Genomic DNA, 17,706 nt, shown 5'->3' on the forward strand with positions numbered 1-17,706 from the left:
AAAGAAAAGAAAAAAATGAAGCGGAGTTGTAGGAAGAAAACTTAAAGCGGGAAGGGGAAATTAAGGGGATCAGGAAGACACAGTGAGATATAAAACAAGAGGAAAATCAAGATCGTAAATCAGTGAGTTATATCAGATCCTTCATCAGACAAAATAATTAGGAGTAAGCTAAGCTACCAAAGAATAAGCAAAAGGTTAATGAATTAGACCTTATACAGTTTCAATTCTGTCACAGTTGAGAACCAGTAATAGGTCGAGATTTTCTTGATGAGCCCAGGAATATTGTGGCGATGTGATGACCCTTTTGGCCATAATTAAATAAGTCACGTCTTGTCCAACAAAGTGAAGCAATCCAAAACTTTTCCTTCGATTTGTAATATCTAATTCCACACGAAATTGTCTGGAATTCTATTAATCTTGCCATCTTTTGGAACTTAATGCACCTCAACCTAAAATGATTTGACCCTTGTATACTAGAAAGTGTTTCTAGCTTTTAAGTTATCTCTTCCTCTCCTGTGACTGGCAACTTTCATTGAATTGGAAGATATATATATATATATATAACAGGAAATATATGATTCTTTCCATTTGGGGAATCAAACCCTCCAATACTTCTTTTCTTATACGCTACTTAGTTGTCTTTCAATTTGTCCAAAATTAAGAAAATGAATCCCATTTTGCCTCTTTCTTTTCAGATTCTCCAAAATTAGTAGATGTTTTTCCTGATTACACCCCCTCCAATTTTAGTATACTGTGCCTAGAAATTTAGTTGGTTTTCACGTAAATTCCTATTTACAAACACGGTTAATATATATAAAGTTGCACATTCATCTTTTCAAAAAAGGAACAAAGTTGAAGGGATAATTCTGGCAATTTTTGTCACTGTAAGTACCGTAAACTTCGAGTTAACTCGCTTCGCTTTCAGTTGATAGCTGTTATATTTATTACGTTTTTTTTTTTTGAAACATAATTAGCTCTCCAAACAGCTTATATTAACTATATAATTACATTTGTCAAAAAAAGAACTCTTTTATTTATTATAAATTGGAAAAATTAACGTGGGTACACTTGCTATTACAAATCAACACAAACCGTGTTCCACTAAAACTCAAGTATCATATAACCCTTTTTGACCAAACCCCATCTGTGTTAGACCCAAAAGGTTCCCCCAAGAACCCTTTTCTCTTTTCTTTTTTCTTTTTTTTTGTTAGGGAAGAAAAGATCACTGATATATTCATACATTCATTCATTCAAATCATTTAGATTTCTTTTTTTTTTGAGCAAGAGAATTTAAAGATAGTCAACTGTTATAGTGTATGGGATAATGCTGCAGTGCCCTGAAGGCAAAGGCACTTAGACATGAAAACATGACTGGTATGTTTTCTTAACTAATAAATTTTTTATTCCCAAAACTCAACATAGCTGGGAAAATCATGAGATCTTAATTCGTAAAAACATGAACATTCTATTTTCTTAATCAAGTAATTATCTTTTTCTAAAGAACCATATTAGCTAGAGAAGTCATGACTCTTAAGACCTTAATTGAATTGTTATACCATTTTCTTTTCTCGTATTCATTTCTAAATTTTAGAGTTTCTCTCAAATCAAAAGGTAGGTTATACACACACACACACATGGTAAAATTATATATATATAGGGATAATTTCAGAAATCTCCCCTGAGATTTCTGACAATTTCACTAAACTCCCTTGAGATTTTCAATATTACACTTACCTCCCTTGATGATAGACAATAACTATAATAACCTTCATAATTTTTTAAAAGATAAGCCATTGATAAAAAAGGGGAAAAGATAACAGAAAAAAAAAACAATTTTTCTCGACCAGGCCATATATATATTGTGGCCAAACTATTTCAGTTATGACCATTAAATTGTAACCTTCAATCAAATATGCTAATCAATGGAGACATCTCCTTCCTTCTATCACTCAGATATGCTACTGATGTTGATAATGATGGAAGCAACCATCATTACCAACAACCCAATTATTTATGTCATTGAACACAAAAAAAACTACTTGATAATAAGAAAGTATAATTTGATAGATTGTACTAAAACTACTACCCCAAACTTACACTTTGTTGATGTTTTGCCTGATTCCTCTTAATGGACATCAAACTTGTTCTCAATAAAATTGTGTCAATTCAGAGAAAAAAATATGAGTTGATTTAGGATAACCAACCCAAATGTTGAGAGCAAAGGTCATAAGAATTTTGGTAACTGGGGGTTTTGCCATTTGAGTGGGGAAAAGGTAAGAATTGTGAGTTTTATAACAAATGGTTTGATAGGCAATATATGGAAGAAATCTATAGAGAGGTAAAGATTGTGAAGGTAAGAATTACGACGATAGATTTTGGCACCTAAGATAAAGAGTTTGTTGGAAAGAAAAAGAAATGAAAAGAGTTTGAAAGTTTGGGTAGATGCAAAAAATCATGGGGATGAAAAATATCCGAACATTGGCTAAACAATAAAACTCATAATTTTGGTAGTATACAAGTGTATTCTTGACTTTTAAAAAATTTTACTGGTCATTCATATTAAGGAAATTTAGATGAGGGCAATTTTGGGCATTCATATACTTTTTTGGTCTTACGTTATCAAGTGAAACCCAAACCTATATTTTAGGGGAGGTATGTGTAATTTTCAAAACGTGAGGAGAACAGTCTGAAATTACTAGAAACCTCAGAGGAAGTTTCTGAAATTATCCCATATATATATATATATATAATTCTTATTACTACTCCCATAACCCTATTATTGACTTCTAACATAACTAAACATGAAGTCGTGACTCCTAGGAATTACTACTTTATAACTTAATAATATATTTACCACTCAAGCAGCATCTGACATCGGGATATTGCTCGTTATCCAATCGCTTTGCTGTTCGAGGGAGTAAAAGCAATAAGTTGGCGGTTCAATCCCTTTCTTGCTTTAATGGAGTTAATTCAATCAAAGATAAAGGATTCAAAGATATATTCCGATGTCACATTAAAATAAACGTAACCACCCAAAAAAAAAAAAACAATTTAAAGAAAGAAGATCTTGTTCAACTTTGGATTCAATCCTCATCCAACTGAAAGAAAACAAGCCATCCAATCATGCAAGTCTTTAATTAAAAAAGTGGGTACTACAAAAGCAAGGGAGACACTTATTTGACTCGTCAATTTCATCCTATAAATATAAAGGGCTGTCCAAATACTTGAGGGAGACACGAGGAATCGACTAACCAAGGAATCATACAAAAGAACGACGGAAAATGAATTTAATAGCTAAGGCTAATGCCACCAATACGTCAAATCAAAATAAACTGTTCAACGGCTAAAAACTGCCTTATTGAAATCAGCCCTTCAATTTGGGCCACGTTTACAGGTAGAATCTACTTTCCATAAAGGGATGCCCTTGTCGTCCACCTGATTAAAACGTGGTAAATTGACCATCACCGTCCTTAAGACCGACACGTGTCCTTGCGCCGCGTTTCTGGGAGCCCAGTTAACCGACACCCGCCTAAAGCTAACGGTCGAACGAAATCTTTCTTTTCGTATGGTTAGTAGATTCAGATTTGATTCAAAACCGACCGCATTTGATTGGATCTTTTGCTTTTTCGTGTTGAAAATTAAGCCGAAAAGCAAAAGCATGAATTCCATTCCATTTGGATCAAGCCCTTAATCATGCAGTTGTTCTTTCTCTCTTTTTTTTTTTTTTTGTTGAGGAAATTTGCACTTAATTTTTAATGACGGACATGCGCAAATTCCTAGGCACCAGATTTCAAAGGAGATGCATTTGAATTATGTGGTTCCATTTGGACTGCTTTTTTTGAATTTTCTATGAAAAAATATATTATAACGATTCGATACATGTAAAGTAAAAAAATTATTGAAAAATATATATAGATGCAAAAAACGTAAAAACTTTCACTTATGAAGGTGCCTTCTTGAAACGCCAAATTTACACTTCACTTAAGATGACGGTGATGATATTAGACTAAAGGACAACAAAGAAATATTGCATTGAGGTTAAATCGGTAGGTGTATAGACCATCCACCCCACTAGCTCAAAAAATTATAGCTAGTTTCTTTCACCTAATGTGATGTCGCATCGCACAAAACATCCCTCAATTTTAATTTTTGAATTCTCACAGCAAAATCATATTGATATGCTATCACAGCGAGTGAGGATTCATTGAAGTAGTAGGACATGAGAGAAAAACTTCTCAAGAAAACAACATTGCATATATTTTTAAGGGGATTTTATGATGAAAACCATCTTAAAATATGGTAGTGATCCACTCTTCCTTTTTAACACCTTGCTCAAGAAATCATACTCAGTTGCTCTTCCTATCTTCAAAGAATAATTCATTGTTATCGCATTTCTACGTGAGGTTGCATGACTACTAAATGTTGGAACAAAATATCAGCGGTCATGTGATCAAATCAAAAAGGCCACTTTTATCACCGGTGAGTGGTACACTTCACTAGAAAAATAGGTAACTTTTAAGGCGGCATTGCTTGCAAAGGAAAGGTAAATGGGGTGGCTCCTTATTATTCCCATCTCAGACTTTGTGTCGTCCGTGTTGTAAGGCCCAATATGTGTTCAAATATCCAAGCTCCATTCCAGTATAATTGCTGGCTTCCAGCCTGACAATCTTTCTCGGGCCTTTCAAGTTAGCCCAAGAGGCTAGCTTTCCATTTACAAGATAAAGTAGAAGATACTGCAATAGCTTCACCTATGAGATCTTGTTTTAAAGGCCTTTACGGAATAAAAGCTGTAATCCTCTGCTCAAATAATTGCTGTAGTTTTTCAAGAAAATGTCATATCCATTCATGTGAATAAATCACCGAAAATAATAGTGTTCGAATTGTTTCCTATCACCAAAAAATGACAGGATAATTGGTATTACGTCGACGGTGAGCCCAACAAAATCGTTGAGGCACCATCAAGTAGGCTTCCTTCGAAAAAAAAAAATTATGATTTGGTTTGGCATTAGCTACGCGTAAACCAACTCAACAAAATTCAGCATGATGAGATAGAACCTAATTAGTAATCCAAGAAATACGTGGTTGGTTCATTTGTCCACTACCTGATCAGGCCTTGCCCAAATTCTCTGATCTGGTAGAGAAGTGATTGGATTGGATTGACCCAATCTTTGCTTTGGGCCTTCAAAATTGTTGTGGTAACAATCACTTTGCTGGTTGGGGAAATAGATCAGACTAGACCATGTCTCAGGCCTAGAAAAGTTTAACAAAGCCTAGACCTTAAGTCCCGCATTACTTTTGGGGCTATTGTGGATACAAAGTATTCACTATTTTGCAGTCACAAGCCGCGAGTCCGTTTGGATTCCTCTTTTAGGAGTTCTCGCAAAGAAGACAAAAAGATATGTCATAACAATTTAATGTACACGACGTCGAAAAATAATTAGAAAATATATTTATGAAAAACGTAAAAGTTTTTCTGCTTAATTCTTACTATCATGTTTTTGGGTCTTCCATAGGACGCATCTTTCTTCTCCCTTTTGATGGGAATACATCTGGATGATAAATGTGAATTTATTTGCAAGATCCATTTTCAGTTATTTTTTGTTTCCCTATTTATTACAAGGGTCACGAGGATAACTTAAAGCAATGCTGTAAAACATGTAAATGTATTCAGCTGGCAATTGGCATAATAAAATCTTTTAACACGAAAAATCAATCAATTTGTGGTGGAGCCAACAAACGAGTAGTTGAATCTACTCAATCGATAACATTACTTCTATTGCAATTGGAATAGCTGTGGTTCAAGGAATCATTTCGAATGTTTCATTTTTTAAGACATTGGATATGCTAATTCTGTTTGAATTAGCTATTTTTTGAAGTGTTTTTGAAAAATTTTATTATAACAGTGTATATGAAAAAATTTTACTATAAAATTTTTTTTGAAATATTTGATATATTATATGGATGAAATGTTTTTAAAATTATTGTGTATTACTGTAATATTATATTTGAAAAACTTGTTTTTTTTGAAGAAATGACCAATCCAAATGGAGTTGATATGTGATTAGCATGATAGAGGTTTCAGGACAAAATCATTATAGTGGGTGATTTGTTGCTAGATTTAATTCATTCTGATTCGTCCCTATCCCCCGGTTAACATACCTGAATCACTTTCAACTTACGTGTACACACATATAATCACAATTATTACACCTTTGCATTAATTTTTTTTAAATTAAGTATTTTTATCAAAAAAAAAAAAAAAGAGGAACCCCTTTTAACAAGTGTTTATTGGCCAAACCATTTGAAATATTGGGGTTGAATGCGAATGTGAAAATTTTCCTTTTTTTTTTTTTTTTATAAAACAATTTTCTTCAAATCTAAATTTAGTAAAAAACATATTTCCAATTGGGGGGAATACTTTTAGGACAAGCCTACAACGTCCACCGATTTCTATTTCTGGCTACTCTACATGGTCTCTCTCATTATGCAATCAGGTCCCACATTTTTCACCGATAGTCAACCAGTAACCACCACCAGATCTGACTCTTAAAATCCAACGGCTGAAAACTCCCCTTGACCCACAAAAGGTCACCGCACCACCGCTTGGTGAGTGAGTTGGGAAACACTTGGAGAATTCATGTAATCGAGACACTTTTCCTGTACACTTGAAAGCACAGCTCCAAAAATATAAACAAAGAGCTTCACTTTATTTTAAATGAATTCAATAGAAACTCCAAGAATCAAAGCCTCAGAAAGAAGAAATCTGAACTGCTCATTCTTTTTCAACTTACAGTTCATGGATCTTGAAAAGAAGGGTACCCTTTACTTTTTGTTAATTTCATGAAGTTTTGCTGCTTTTTTTTTGTGTTTTTGTTCATTTCTTTTACTCTTTTATGATCTGATTGGAATATCTGAAGTGGGTTTTGATTTTTGTTCGGTTATAAGTACTTTTGCTTGTGTTTGAGTGGAATTATTGGAACAAAAACTTGATTTTGCAGGTGGGTTTATGGGGTTTTGGATTAGCTTGCATTTGTGGTTTTGTGCATATCTGGTTTTTGTGGTTAGAATTTAGTTAGGCTCCTCACCTGGGCTTTTAAACTGGGTGTTAGTATTTGTTTCACAATAATCAATTTAAAGATGGAAAAGGTTGAGTTGAATTAGTTGAAAAAAATGAGTGGACTAGGTGCATCTTATGACAAGACTTTTCTGTGGTGCAATTATGCTTAAGTTCGTGAATATCATTAGAGGGGTATGATTTTCATCGAATGAAATTTGACAACCTTAATGGCAGTCACAACGGATTAAATAGGTGATCAGTAGAGACAATGTCTATGTACTTAATCTGAGCATTTGTGGAAATAGTGAAGAGTCTTGTGTTAGATGCTGAATACAGCAGTTTGGAAAGTAATTCCGGTTAGCAATGAAGTCAATGCAAGAGTTGAATTTTGTTGATATTTTGCTTGGCTGTTTGAAGTCTGATGCATGAACAGATGCAGGGAATTTTATGTTTTAGTCTTTTGCATATTTGGGAAAATAAATTTTGTGTGCTAAAAAATCGTGTAGTACTATTTTGAATCTGGAGCTTGTTGCTAAGGCATGTGTTCTGATAAGAAAGAACAACATATGTGAATATCAATTTCTACTTTTTTAGGACATTATTTCATCTGGTAGTCACTATAGCTGAGTTAGTACTATTTTTACTACCTTGATTTCTAGTTGTGCTATTATAGTCTCATGGCTCAGAAGAATGAGGATGAGATGTAATTGTTGGTTTTGTTATTGTGTATTCTACTGCAGGTGTGTAGACCAGGGACTATCAGGGGTGGAGACAATTAACTGAGCATGGAGTCCTGTAACTGCATTGAGCCACAATGGCCTGCTGATGAGTTGTTGATGAGATATCAATATATCTCAGATTTCTTTATAGCGCTTGCTTACTTTTCCATCCCATTGGAGTTAATCTATTTTGTCAAAAAATCTGCTGTGTTTCCTTATAGATGGGTGCTTGTGCAGTTTGGTGCATTTATAGTTCTTTGTGGAGCTACGCATCTTATAAATTTGTGGACCTTTACCATGCACTCAAGAACTGTGGCCGTAGTCATGACAGCGGCAAAAGTTTTGACGGCTGCCGTGTCATGTGCGACAGCTCTAATGCTCGTACACATTATACCTGACTTATTAAGTGTCAAAACAAGGGAACTATTTTTGAAAAATAAGGCTGCAGAGCTAGATCGAGAAATGGGCCTAATTCGTACACAGGAAGAAACTGGAAGACATGTTAGAATGTTAACTCATGAAATAAGAAGCACTCTTGATAGACATACTATCCTAAAGACTACGCTTGTTGAGTTGGGCAGAACTTTAGCCTTGGAAGAGTGCGCATTATGGATGCCAACACGCAGTGGAGTAGAGCTTCAACTGTCATATACTCTTCATCACCAAAATCCTGTTGGATTTACTGTACCTATACAGCTTCCTGTGATTAATCAAGTTTTTAGTACAAACCGTGCAGTAAAAATATCACCAAATTCTCCTGTAGCAAAACTCCGACCTTCTGGAAAGTACATGCAAGGAGAGGTTGTCGCTGTGCGTGTTCCCCTCCTGCATCTCTCTAATTTTCAAATAAATGATTGGCCAGAGCTGTCAACAAAGCGCTATGCCCTCATGGTATTGATGCTTCCTTCAGATAGTGCAAGGCAATGGCATGTCCATGAGTTGGAGCTTGTGGAAGTAGTTGCCGATCAGGTTCCAACTTCCCTATCGTCTCCTTCAATTTTGCTGAGCTTTTCGCATGGAAAGTACTTCAATTTTGTGATGTGATGTATATGATGTTAAAAGGTTGTTGGGAATATAAAATGTGGTTGAAAAAACGTGTTTGTGATGCAAGCAAAATAATACTTGGGAAAATTTTGTTTCCAAACACACCAGTTAACATTAGAACTTAATAAACTTAACTGACCGTTGCAGACTTGCAGTTAGTACAGCATATTGTAATGAAAACAGGTCAATGACTTTACAGAAAGTTTTCCTGATTAAGTATTACTTAGATTTTGTTTGAGTAACTAAGCATATGTGTGGTTAATGGACTATCAAAGCAGAAAATATGGGTTTGAGATGGTTTTTGAAATTGGCATTCTCTATCAAAGCAGAAAATATGGGTTTGAGATGGTTTTTGAAATTGGCATTCTCCAATGATCGTGGCCTTTCTAAATATGATGCCAGACCCATAAAAAGGTCTTAAACCAAGTTTTCCTTTCATGGACTACTTTCGAGTTTGCTTTTGACAAGCTTATCCATTTGATCAGGAGTTACATTTAGGCTTTCCCTCTTGTTTCTTGCTTAGTTTTTATCAGTTAAATGTTCATAACTGGGTCAAAACTCAATCTGTGCATTCTGCACTACTTTTCATGGAAAAATATGAGATCTAACATAGGTTTTTTCAAAGTGTAGGGTTAAGCATTCTAACATTACTTGTCTGGATTTATGATGAACTTCACACTGTTACAGACCTGCTTTTGATCATCTACACCAACTTATTACTTGTGTAGCTACAGCAGCTCAGACTTTGGATCAGAATAGTTTGTTTTGGTGACATATGGAGTATATAACCCACGAATTTTTGTTATACCAGGCTGTTGTTCAGAAGTCTGCCCATTAACACTATTAAAGATAATTCTTATTGGTCAGTACGTAATGGTAGTGCAATTTAATGAGAACTATGCCCACTAATGTTCCAAAAGAGAACTCTAAATAGTTAGTGGAAAATGACAGACTATTGAACATGTGAGCTTCCCTCTCACAATTTTACTTTCATTTGTAATACTAAACAACCTTGTGGTATGGTGACTATGTGCTGCAAGTTCTCTTCCTTAATTCCATTTATGAAATGTGTCTCACCAAAATTGACTCCCTTCACTGATGCCTTAATGCGTGTTCCTCTTTTTGTAGTTTGTGTTACTTTATTTGGACGTAGTTGGCCTCCAAAATATGTTTGAGCCAAGAAGTGCTTATCATAATATCTTGTCCTGACCCAGGTAGCAGTAGCTCTTTCACATGCAGCAATTTTGGAAGAGTCAATGAGGGCTAGGGATCTTCTTATGGAGCAAAATGTTGCCCTTGATCTGGCAAGAAGAGAAGCAGAAACAGCTGTTTGTGCTCGTAATGACTTCTTGGCTGTTATGAATCATGAAATGAGAACACCCATGCATGCAATTATTGCACTTTCGTCTCTACTTCAGGAGACTGAACTAACTCCTGAGCAACGCTTGATGGTTGAAACAATTCTCAAAAGTAGCAACCTTCTGGCTACTCTTATCAATGATGTCTTAGATCTTTCAAGGCTTGAGGATGGTAGTCTTCAACTTGACATAGAACCTTTTGATCTTCATGGTCTCTTCAAGGAGGTAAGAACATGATATCCATGAATTTTTAGTGTTTCTATGTCAGTTATGTGTCTTGAACTTTGAGTTTTGTTTCATAAAGCACCCCTTATCCATGGCTGATTGAGGTGTTTGCTTCTGATTGCAGGTTCTTAACTTGATAAAACCTATCGCATCTGTCAAAAAGTTGTTTGTCACACTGAGTATGTCATCTGATTTGCCAGAGTATGCGATTGGTGATGAAAAGCGGCTGATGCAGATCATGTTAAATGTTGTTGGCAATGCTGTGAAATTCTCAAGAGAGGGTGGCATCTCAATTTCTGCATCTGTTGCAAAATCTGATTCTTTGAGAGATCCTCGAGCTCCTGATTTTTTCCCTGTGTTCAGTGATAATCACTTTTATCTGCGTATCCAGGTACATTTTGAATATACATGACTAATATCCTGTCACAATCCAAGTATTCTACTAAGAGACTGATAAAGGGATGATGATTGTGTGCTCTGTGCCTCTGTGTAGGTAAAAGACACAGGATCAGGAATTAGCCCCCAAGATATTCCTAAGCTATTTACAAAATTTGCACAGAGCCAGTCATTAGCAGCTAAAAATTCTGGTGGTAGTGGTCTTGGTCTTGCAATTTGTAAGAGGTATAACATGTTCCCATTTTTCTGAGGAGAGTTTTTTTTCATGTTATATGGCTATTCCAGTTGAAATGTCATTTGCATTTTTCTGATCGTTGCTTGGACTTTGCTTATAAGAATGTATCACGTAGTTTTTTTTTTTTTTTGGGTGCTACCAGGTTTGTTAATCTCATGGATGGGCACATTTGGCTTGAAAGTGAAGGTCTTGGCAAGGGATGTACTGCTATCTTTATGGTAAAACTTGGACTATGTGGGCGTTCAAATGAAGCTAAGCTCCAATACGTGTCCAGAGCCCCTGTAAATCATGGACGAACAAATTTTACCGGGCTCAAGGTCATTGTAATGGATGATAACGGGTTGGTTGATTCTGTACCCTTTTAACCTCTATTGATATCTAAGGGAAGTTATAAGCCATCTGATACTTATAGTAGTTAGAGTCTTGGTAGGCTATTATAGGGCTAAACTTTAACAAGATCTGATGTCTAGGCGGTGAGGTGGGCATAGACTGGGGAAACAGAAACAAACTCATTGAAGCACAGATTCACAATATATTGTCTTATATGGCATTCGGTAAGAATGCAGGGAAAAGGAACGATCTTAAATCTTAGAATCATTGAAGTGGCAAAAAATTCCACATCTTTGTGTCAACAAATCACATTGAAGCACAGATTCACAAACTCATTGAAGCACAGATTGCAGGGAAAAGGAACGATCTTAAATCTTAGAATCATTGAAGTGGCAAAAAATTCCACATCCTTGTGTCAACAAATCACAGTTATTGCGTGACATGTCAAGAAGATGTCAAGAGTCAGGTTTCAGCAGCTGAGTAGTTGTGGCTAAATTAGCAACTTTTTCTTGGAGAGAAGGTTGTACGATTTGTTACTGATGATGGTTACGAAGATTAGCAATATAATGTGCTTCCTTTTGGTATTTTTTGACCGACACTTTTTTTTTTTTGCGACCAACTGTTATTGAGATTTAATTGTTATTACTTCCTCAATTTGGTCTTTAGCTCCATGTAATCCATTGAGTTCACAATTTTATGCTTTTGGCTATGGCCTGTTAGCAAGTCTACCCCTGTTGTTATCCTTGACATTAGCTTCTATTAAATGTAGAGAAGACTTTTGTTCCTAAAATTTTCAATAGCAGTAATATTGGTAAAAATCAATATGGCATATGTATAGGATTCACTTTTAAACTCAGCATACTAGATGGTTGGTTATCAGAGGCCTTGGCATGATGCTGGCTTTGCTTTTGAATCTTATTTTTGTGCACCTGGAGAGTGAAATTGGCAAACTTAATTGCTGCTTGTGTTATGGGTGAGCTTTAGGTTGGTGGTCCCTGGACTGGAGAATTTTCCAGCTAATCTTCATCACTTGGGGTCTTTGTTTCTTTTTTTAGTTTTCATATTGAGAAAAGGAAGGGTTCATAAATCTTGGACTTAGTCTTGTCCGAATTCCACAACATCATTGGCTTCATAAATAAATATCAAGGTGGGTCAGTTATGCATCTGTAATTATCTGTCTATCATTGGTCCTGATGCAGGGTTAGCAGGATGGTGACCAAGGGGCTGCTTGTGCATCTAGGTTGTGATGTTGCAACTGTCAGCTCTGGAGACGAGTGCTTGAAAGTAGTTAATAATGAGCACAAGGTGGTATTCATGGATGTGAGCATACCCGGTATAGACATTTATGCAGTTGCAGTCAGGATACATGAAAAATTTGCAAGACGTCGTGATAGGCCACTCATTGTGGCCTTGACAGGAAACACAGACAGGGTGACAAAGGAGAGCTGCATGAGAGTTGGTATGGATGGAGTGATACTAAAGCCTGTTTCTGTAGATAAAATGAGAAGTGTCCTGTCTGAACTTCTAGACCACGGAGTTCTGCTGGAGGCTCAATAACCAGAACAGAACTGCATTCAGTATGAAGCAGCAATAAGGCAGCTGGTATACCCTACAGGAGTTGCTTGTACATACAAGACAGACATTGCCGCCTTGAGATTGGAGCAGTGGTGCTAAAAGGGTTGCACACATAATGGGATATGCTTGGTTGTACAAGTGATTGCAGGGTCATTGATATAGCGAACATTGGACAAACTCACAGAAATTTTTTCCCCCTCCCCAAGTACTGTGGATGCTTTGTTCATGTACTACTTAAATTTGTCACATGGTGTAGTATAATTCTGCTTTGACAAATCAAAGTTGTATAAATAATTTTGGACACTCTACAGATAATAACCTCCATTTTAGCAGCTATAACTTTTGGTGCAGCAAACAAGCTCAATCGTGCAAGACTAGTTCACTGCAATAAGGAGCTTGATTGGTGCGGTGCATCTTCAAGCTCTATTGAAGGAGATGATTTTTGCAACAAAATGTACCATTTCTAGTGAAGACGCTTCAAATGCTGATGTTCTGGAGCAGAGGAGGTGATGCATTGGTAGTTGCCTGGGATGCTTAAAATATGTTTCATGCCCGAGAGCTATTAGCAGAAAGCTCAGCAATTCTGTCCTTTTTACGTAGCAGTTCACTGGCTATAGTGCGTAGGATGGTACGAGCCTGAAGAGGACGGTCTGACTAGCTGAAATGTCTAACAAGTTGAAGAAAAGTTGGAACATGAGGTTCATGAGGGAAACCACCAGCTTTTGGGCTGGTGGTCACCACCAAGCCATTAAGGCTTCGGTGGGGTGGGAGGCAAGGTTTTGGTGGGGTGGACCCTGCCTCCCACCAAAATGCCACTCTTGTGGCTCTGCTTCAAATTCAGACTGGTGCATTATGCACCCGTTTGGTTTGATGGTGGTTCTGTCTCCATTGATCCTCATAGGCAAGGTTGAGCCTTCTCCGTAGATAGAGTAAGAGTAGGAGTAGAGATGATAATTGATAAAAAAAAAAAAAAAAAGAGGTTCATGAGGGACATTGATTGACAGTGAATTTTGAGAAAAAAACAATTCTATGCGTGCAAGCAATAAACGTATTCGTGCTCTTATTTATTGTTTTTCTTACCATACATCTGACCATACCGTCGGTTAATTATAAGTACCATAAAGTGGGTGATTTTAGCAGGAATAAGAAAAAGCCAGAATATATATATCTGAATTATTGTCTTCATTTGGAAAAGCATAACAGCCATACTCTTTTTTTCTTTTTCTTTTTTTTTTTTTGGGTTTAAGGATAACCGCCATACTTTCTTCCATCATCGAAAAGCGTAGAAGGATAAAAGGAGACGCCCCTGGAAGAAAAGGGGCCCAATATTCCATAAGAGTTTTGATGCTTCTGAATTCTGACTTATGACTTTTATGTATACGCGTCCGCTTGTATTTCTTATACTATTCTTTTGAAGAGAAAAATGCAGTTTTAGTGCTCAATATTTAGTTTTTGTGCGATTCTGGTTTTTAAAGTTTTGGAAAAAGCAAATATAGTCCTTGATGCTTGGCACGCGTGCAGTTTTAGTCATCAAAATTTTAGCGCGTACAAATGTGGTCCTTAATGTTAACAATTTGAAGCAAATTTAGGACAATTGATGAATTTTCTCAAAAATTGATGGAATCAATCACATAAACTCACATATTTCTTGAATTAAATTTTTTAAAAAAGATTTTAAAAAATAGCGAGTAACATTGAACAATAAGAATAACTAACATGATTGCACGTTATTAATTTACACGAAAAAGATTAAGTGTTACAATTGTTTGCTTGGGGTTAATGGAGATAGAGAAGGAAAATAAATTCTGAGTTGATGAATTGGGTGCTTCGGCTAGTTTTAGTTTTTTTGCTTTAATAATTTCTTCTTTTCACTAGTTAATTAGTTAGCAAGTGAGTTATTACTTCTTAAATTCATTGCCTAAAATTAGTTACTATTTTACTTCTTTATTTATGTGACTAAATTCTATTAGCAATTAAAAAATTCTTCAAATATCCTTAATCTACTCTACAAATTTGCTCTTGTCAAAATATTAGGGACTAAAACTACAAATTTACTAAAAATTGAGGATTAGATGTGCTTTTGCCAAAACTTCGAGTACTAAAACCGAACTGTAATTTTCCATTTTTTCAATGAGTTTTCAGTTATTAGATACGTTGCCCCCATGCAAAGGTCTACAACTCCAAGGTAGGAAGTCTTAACGTGGAACTTATTATTGATCAGAGCATCCAAGTATATTCCTTGAAGAGGGCGGCTTCACAATCTTGATTGGCTTTTTTTTTTCTTTTTTTTTTGGCCCACGTTTTGGAGAGACAGAGGGGGGCGTTGAAGATAGCTGTTGATGAAATTTTATACACAATTCGATTTTGCAATAGCACACTAATCTTGATGGCTTAAAGCCCCTCCCCCAGATGGAGGCCCCAAGAAACCACAGAAGAAAAAGTATTCCATCAACAACGACATGGGCTGAGAATAATAAAGAAAGGAAGAAAAGTGAAGAAAAAGAACATAAAATAGCTCTAAGTAATAGAGGCAGACAATTGATTCTCATTGTCAACATTTTCTTTGTCCATAGTTCTTTCGGACGCCACAAGCCTGTACCATATTCCACAACTGTCAATCAAAACATAAAAATTTGGTTCCAGTCTATTGTATGCATAAGATAGACCATATTAAAGGATAAATGACAACCCCCCCCCCCCCCTCTGTCTCTCTCTCTCAAGGTTTAATCAGTTTTGCAATTTACCCCCTAACGTTATTTATTTATTTTTTTTACTTTACCCCCAAAACTGTTAGTCCACTCTAACCTTGCGTAATGGAAATGGAAATATCAAACGGACATTTATACCTCTAGAGGTTAACTCCAATAAATCCTCTTAAGGTTTAACGCGTTTTACACTTTACCCCTCCAATATCATTTTTCTCTTAATCTGTATATTTGTTCATAAAACCACTTAAGATAGATAATGTTTAAAAATATCAGTATCCCTAACATAATAATGAAAATTATTGTACATATACAAATATAGGTCTTGTTAAATTTTATCTCGATAATTATAGGTTTTTAAATAAAAGAAAATATCCCGCTCATTTCACATGATAAGGGGAAAAAATAAAAATTATTAGTGAAAAAGTAAACTATAAGAATATTATTAAAGGTCTATAGATTGAGTTTGTGTGGATTGAAGATTATTTGGAAAATTTTTTTAAAATAATATTATAATACATTTTGTAATTTGATGTTTGTGAAATGAAAAAAGTGATTAAAATTAAAAAATAATAATAATTGAGAAACATGCTTATGATGCAACAAATTTTTTTAAAAAAAATTATGTTAGGAGATAAAGTGCAAAATAAGATAGGAGAATTACTGCAATTAACTATAAAGGGTATAAATATCCTTTTAAAATTACCATTATGTATCGTTGTCGAGACAAAGTAAAAAAAAAAAAAAAAAACTTTAGAGAATAAAGTGTAAAAACAGATATACCTTAGGGGAGTTTTTGTAATTAACCCTATATTAAATTATGTCAACTTTTAAATACATAGTTTTCCTTTTGATAACTACTAATTTTGGTGGTTCACATCAGTTACTACAAACATTTGCTAGAACCAAGCGTAATTATCAAAGGGTGGCCAGCGGAGCTCATTATTAATTAACCAGTACTATTAGTACAGGCCGATGTCCTGGGATTTTGTGACCCAAACAAATTCCACCAATAGCAGACTTCTAAGCTTTGCTCGATTACCACCTTAACCTCTTGTTTGGTGTACGTTGGAATGGACTGCAAAGAAAATATCTTTTTAATTTGTCCATTCCATTCCAATATTTGGTATGATTCATTCAAGTGAAAAAGCCTTTTTCTCGAAGAATGTTGGTTCAAACGCTCATTCCAACCTTTTCTTGGAATCCTATTCTTTTTTTAAAAAAAAATCTAGAAAAATCTTTTTCCACCTTCATCCTAAAAGATCTAAATAGTAGATTGGCAAATTTTTCATAACAATGAATTTCCCTTTTATTACTTTTATATTAGGAAACAAATGTTTTAAGATATTGTTTTAAGATACTTTAACAATTCTTTGACTTTTGACCAATTGTGTAAGGAATTTTTTTTTTTTTTTGAATCTCATATCAAAATTGAGAATAGATTAAAAATAAATTATAATTATTTAACTTCATGTAATTTATATTTTACGTCGCTGATTATGTTGCTAGTAAATGCAATTTTAACTTAAAAGTCTGTATATTAGAATGAATTATAAGTATTACGATTGAAGACTGCCTCAATAATGCCAATATATTGTATTAAAGTCGTATGAAAGAAACCCTTGAGCACATATTCATTTTAAGCAAGAAATCTATTAAAGGAATACAGCGTGCATGGCGGCATAGACATTATCCTCGAAGCATGTCAATAATGTAAAACATATTCTGACCTTACTAATGAAATTGAAAGCTGATCTCTAATCTTATCTGGATTTTACTTGTGCAATTGGAACTTCTCTTGCTCTGGATAATTTCCTTTTCGTGATGAACCATTTTTTTCTATTTGCTTTTGAAGCTACATTCATCATTCTGGAAGAAAAATCCAATACGCACTCAAACGCAGCTTTGCATTGATGCCATCACAACATATGACCACAAGAATATGTACAATCACCATCACGCCCCACCACCATCGAGCATCAAAATTCTAGTGCCATTATGCCAAAGCTACCCTTCAGCTTTTCTTTCTTTTTTGCCTTTTTCTTCTTTTTTTGGGTTTTTT

General features: G+C 35.1%; 1 protein-coding gene across 1 annotated transcript; it reads left to right on the forward strand.

Annotated features, from left to right (window-relative positions):
* The first annotated feature begins 6,653 nt into the window (after positions 1–6,653).
* Positions 6,654–13,278, forward strand: LOC113770046 (ethylene receptor). Its single transcript, XM_027314395.1, has 7 exons — positions 6,654–6,815; positions 7,798–8,745; positions 10,035–10,403; positions 10,528–10,794; positions 10,897–11,024; positions 11,177–11,374; positions 12,564–13,278. Exons 2-7 carry the CDS (start codon positions 7,843–7,845, stop codon positions 12,919–12,921), a joined length of 2,223 nt encoding a protein of 740 aa, XP_027170196.1. The 5' UTR covers positions 6,654–6,815; positions 7,798–7,842; the 3' UTR covers positions 12,922–13,278.
* The last annotated feature ends 4,428 nt before the right edge of the window (positions 13,279–17,706 follow it).

This window comes from Coffea eugenioides, chromosome 5 (genome assembly GCF_003713205.1).
Source record: "Coffea eugenioides isolate CCC68of chromosome 5, Ceug_1.0, whole genome shotgun sequence".
Taxonomy (NCBI): domain Eukaryota; kingdom Viridiplantae; phylum Streptophyta; class Magnoliopsida; order Gentianales; family Rubiaceae; genus Coffea; species Coffea eugenioides.

Excerpts from the sequence above, each read along its gene's own strand:
- LOC113770046 (XM_027314395.1), top strand. The coding sequence starts at position 7,843 with ATGGAGTCCTGTAACTGCATTGAGCCACAATGGCCTGCTGATGAGTTG. Across the intron at positions 10,404-10,527 it reads TTCATGGTCTCTTCAAGGAG|GTTCTTAACTTGATAAAACC; the intron begins GTAAGAACATGA and ends TTCTGATTGCAG. Across the intron at positions 10,795-10,896 it reads ACTTTTATCTGCGTATCCAG|GTAAAAGACACAGGATCAGG; the intron begins GTACATTTTGAA and ends GCCTCTGTGTAG.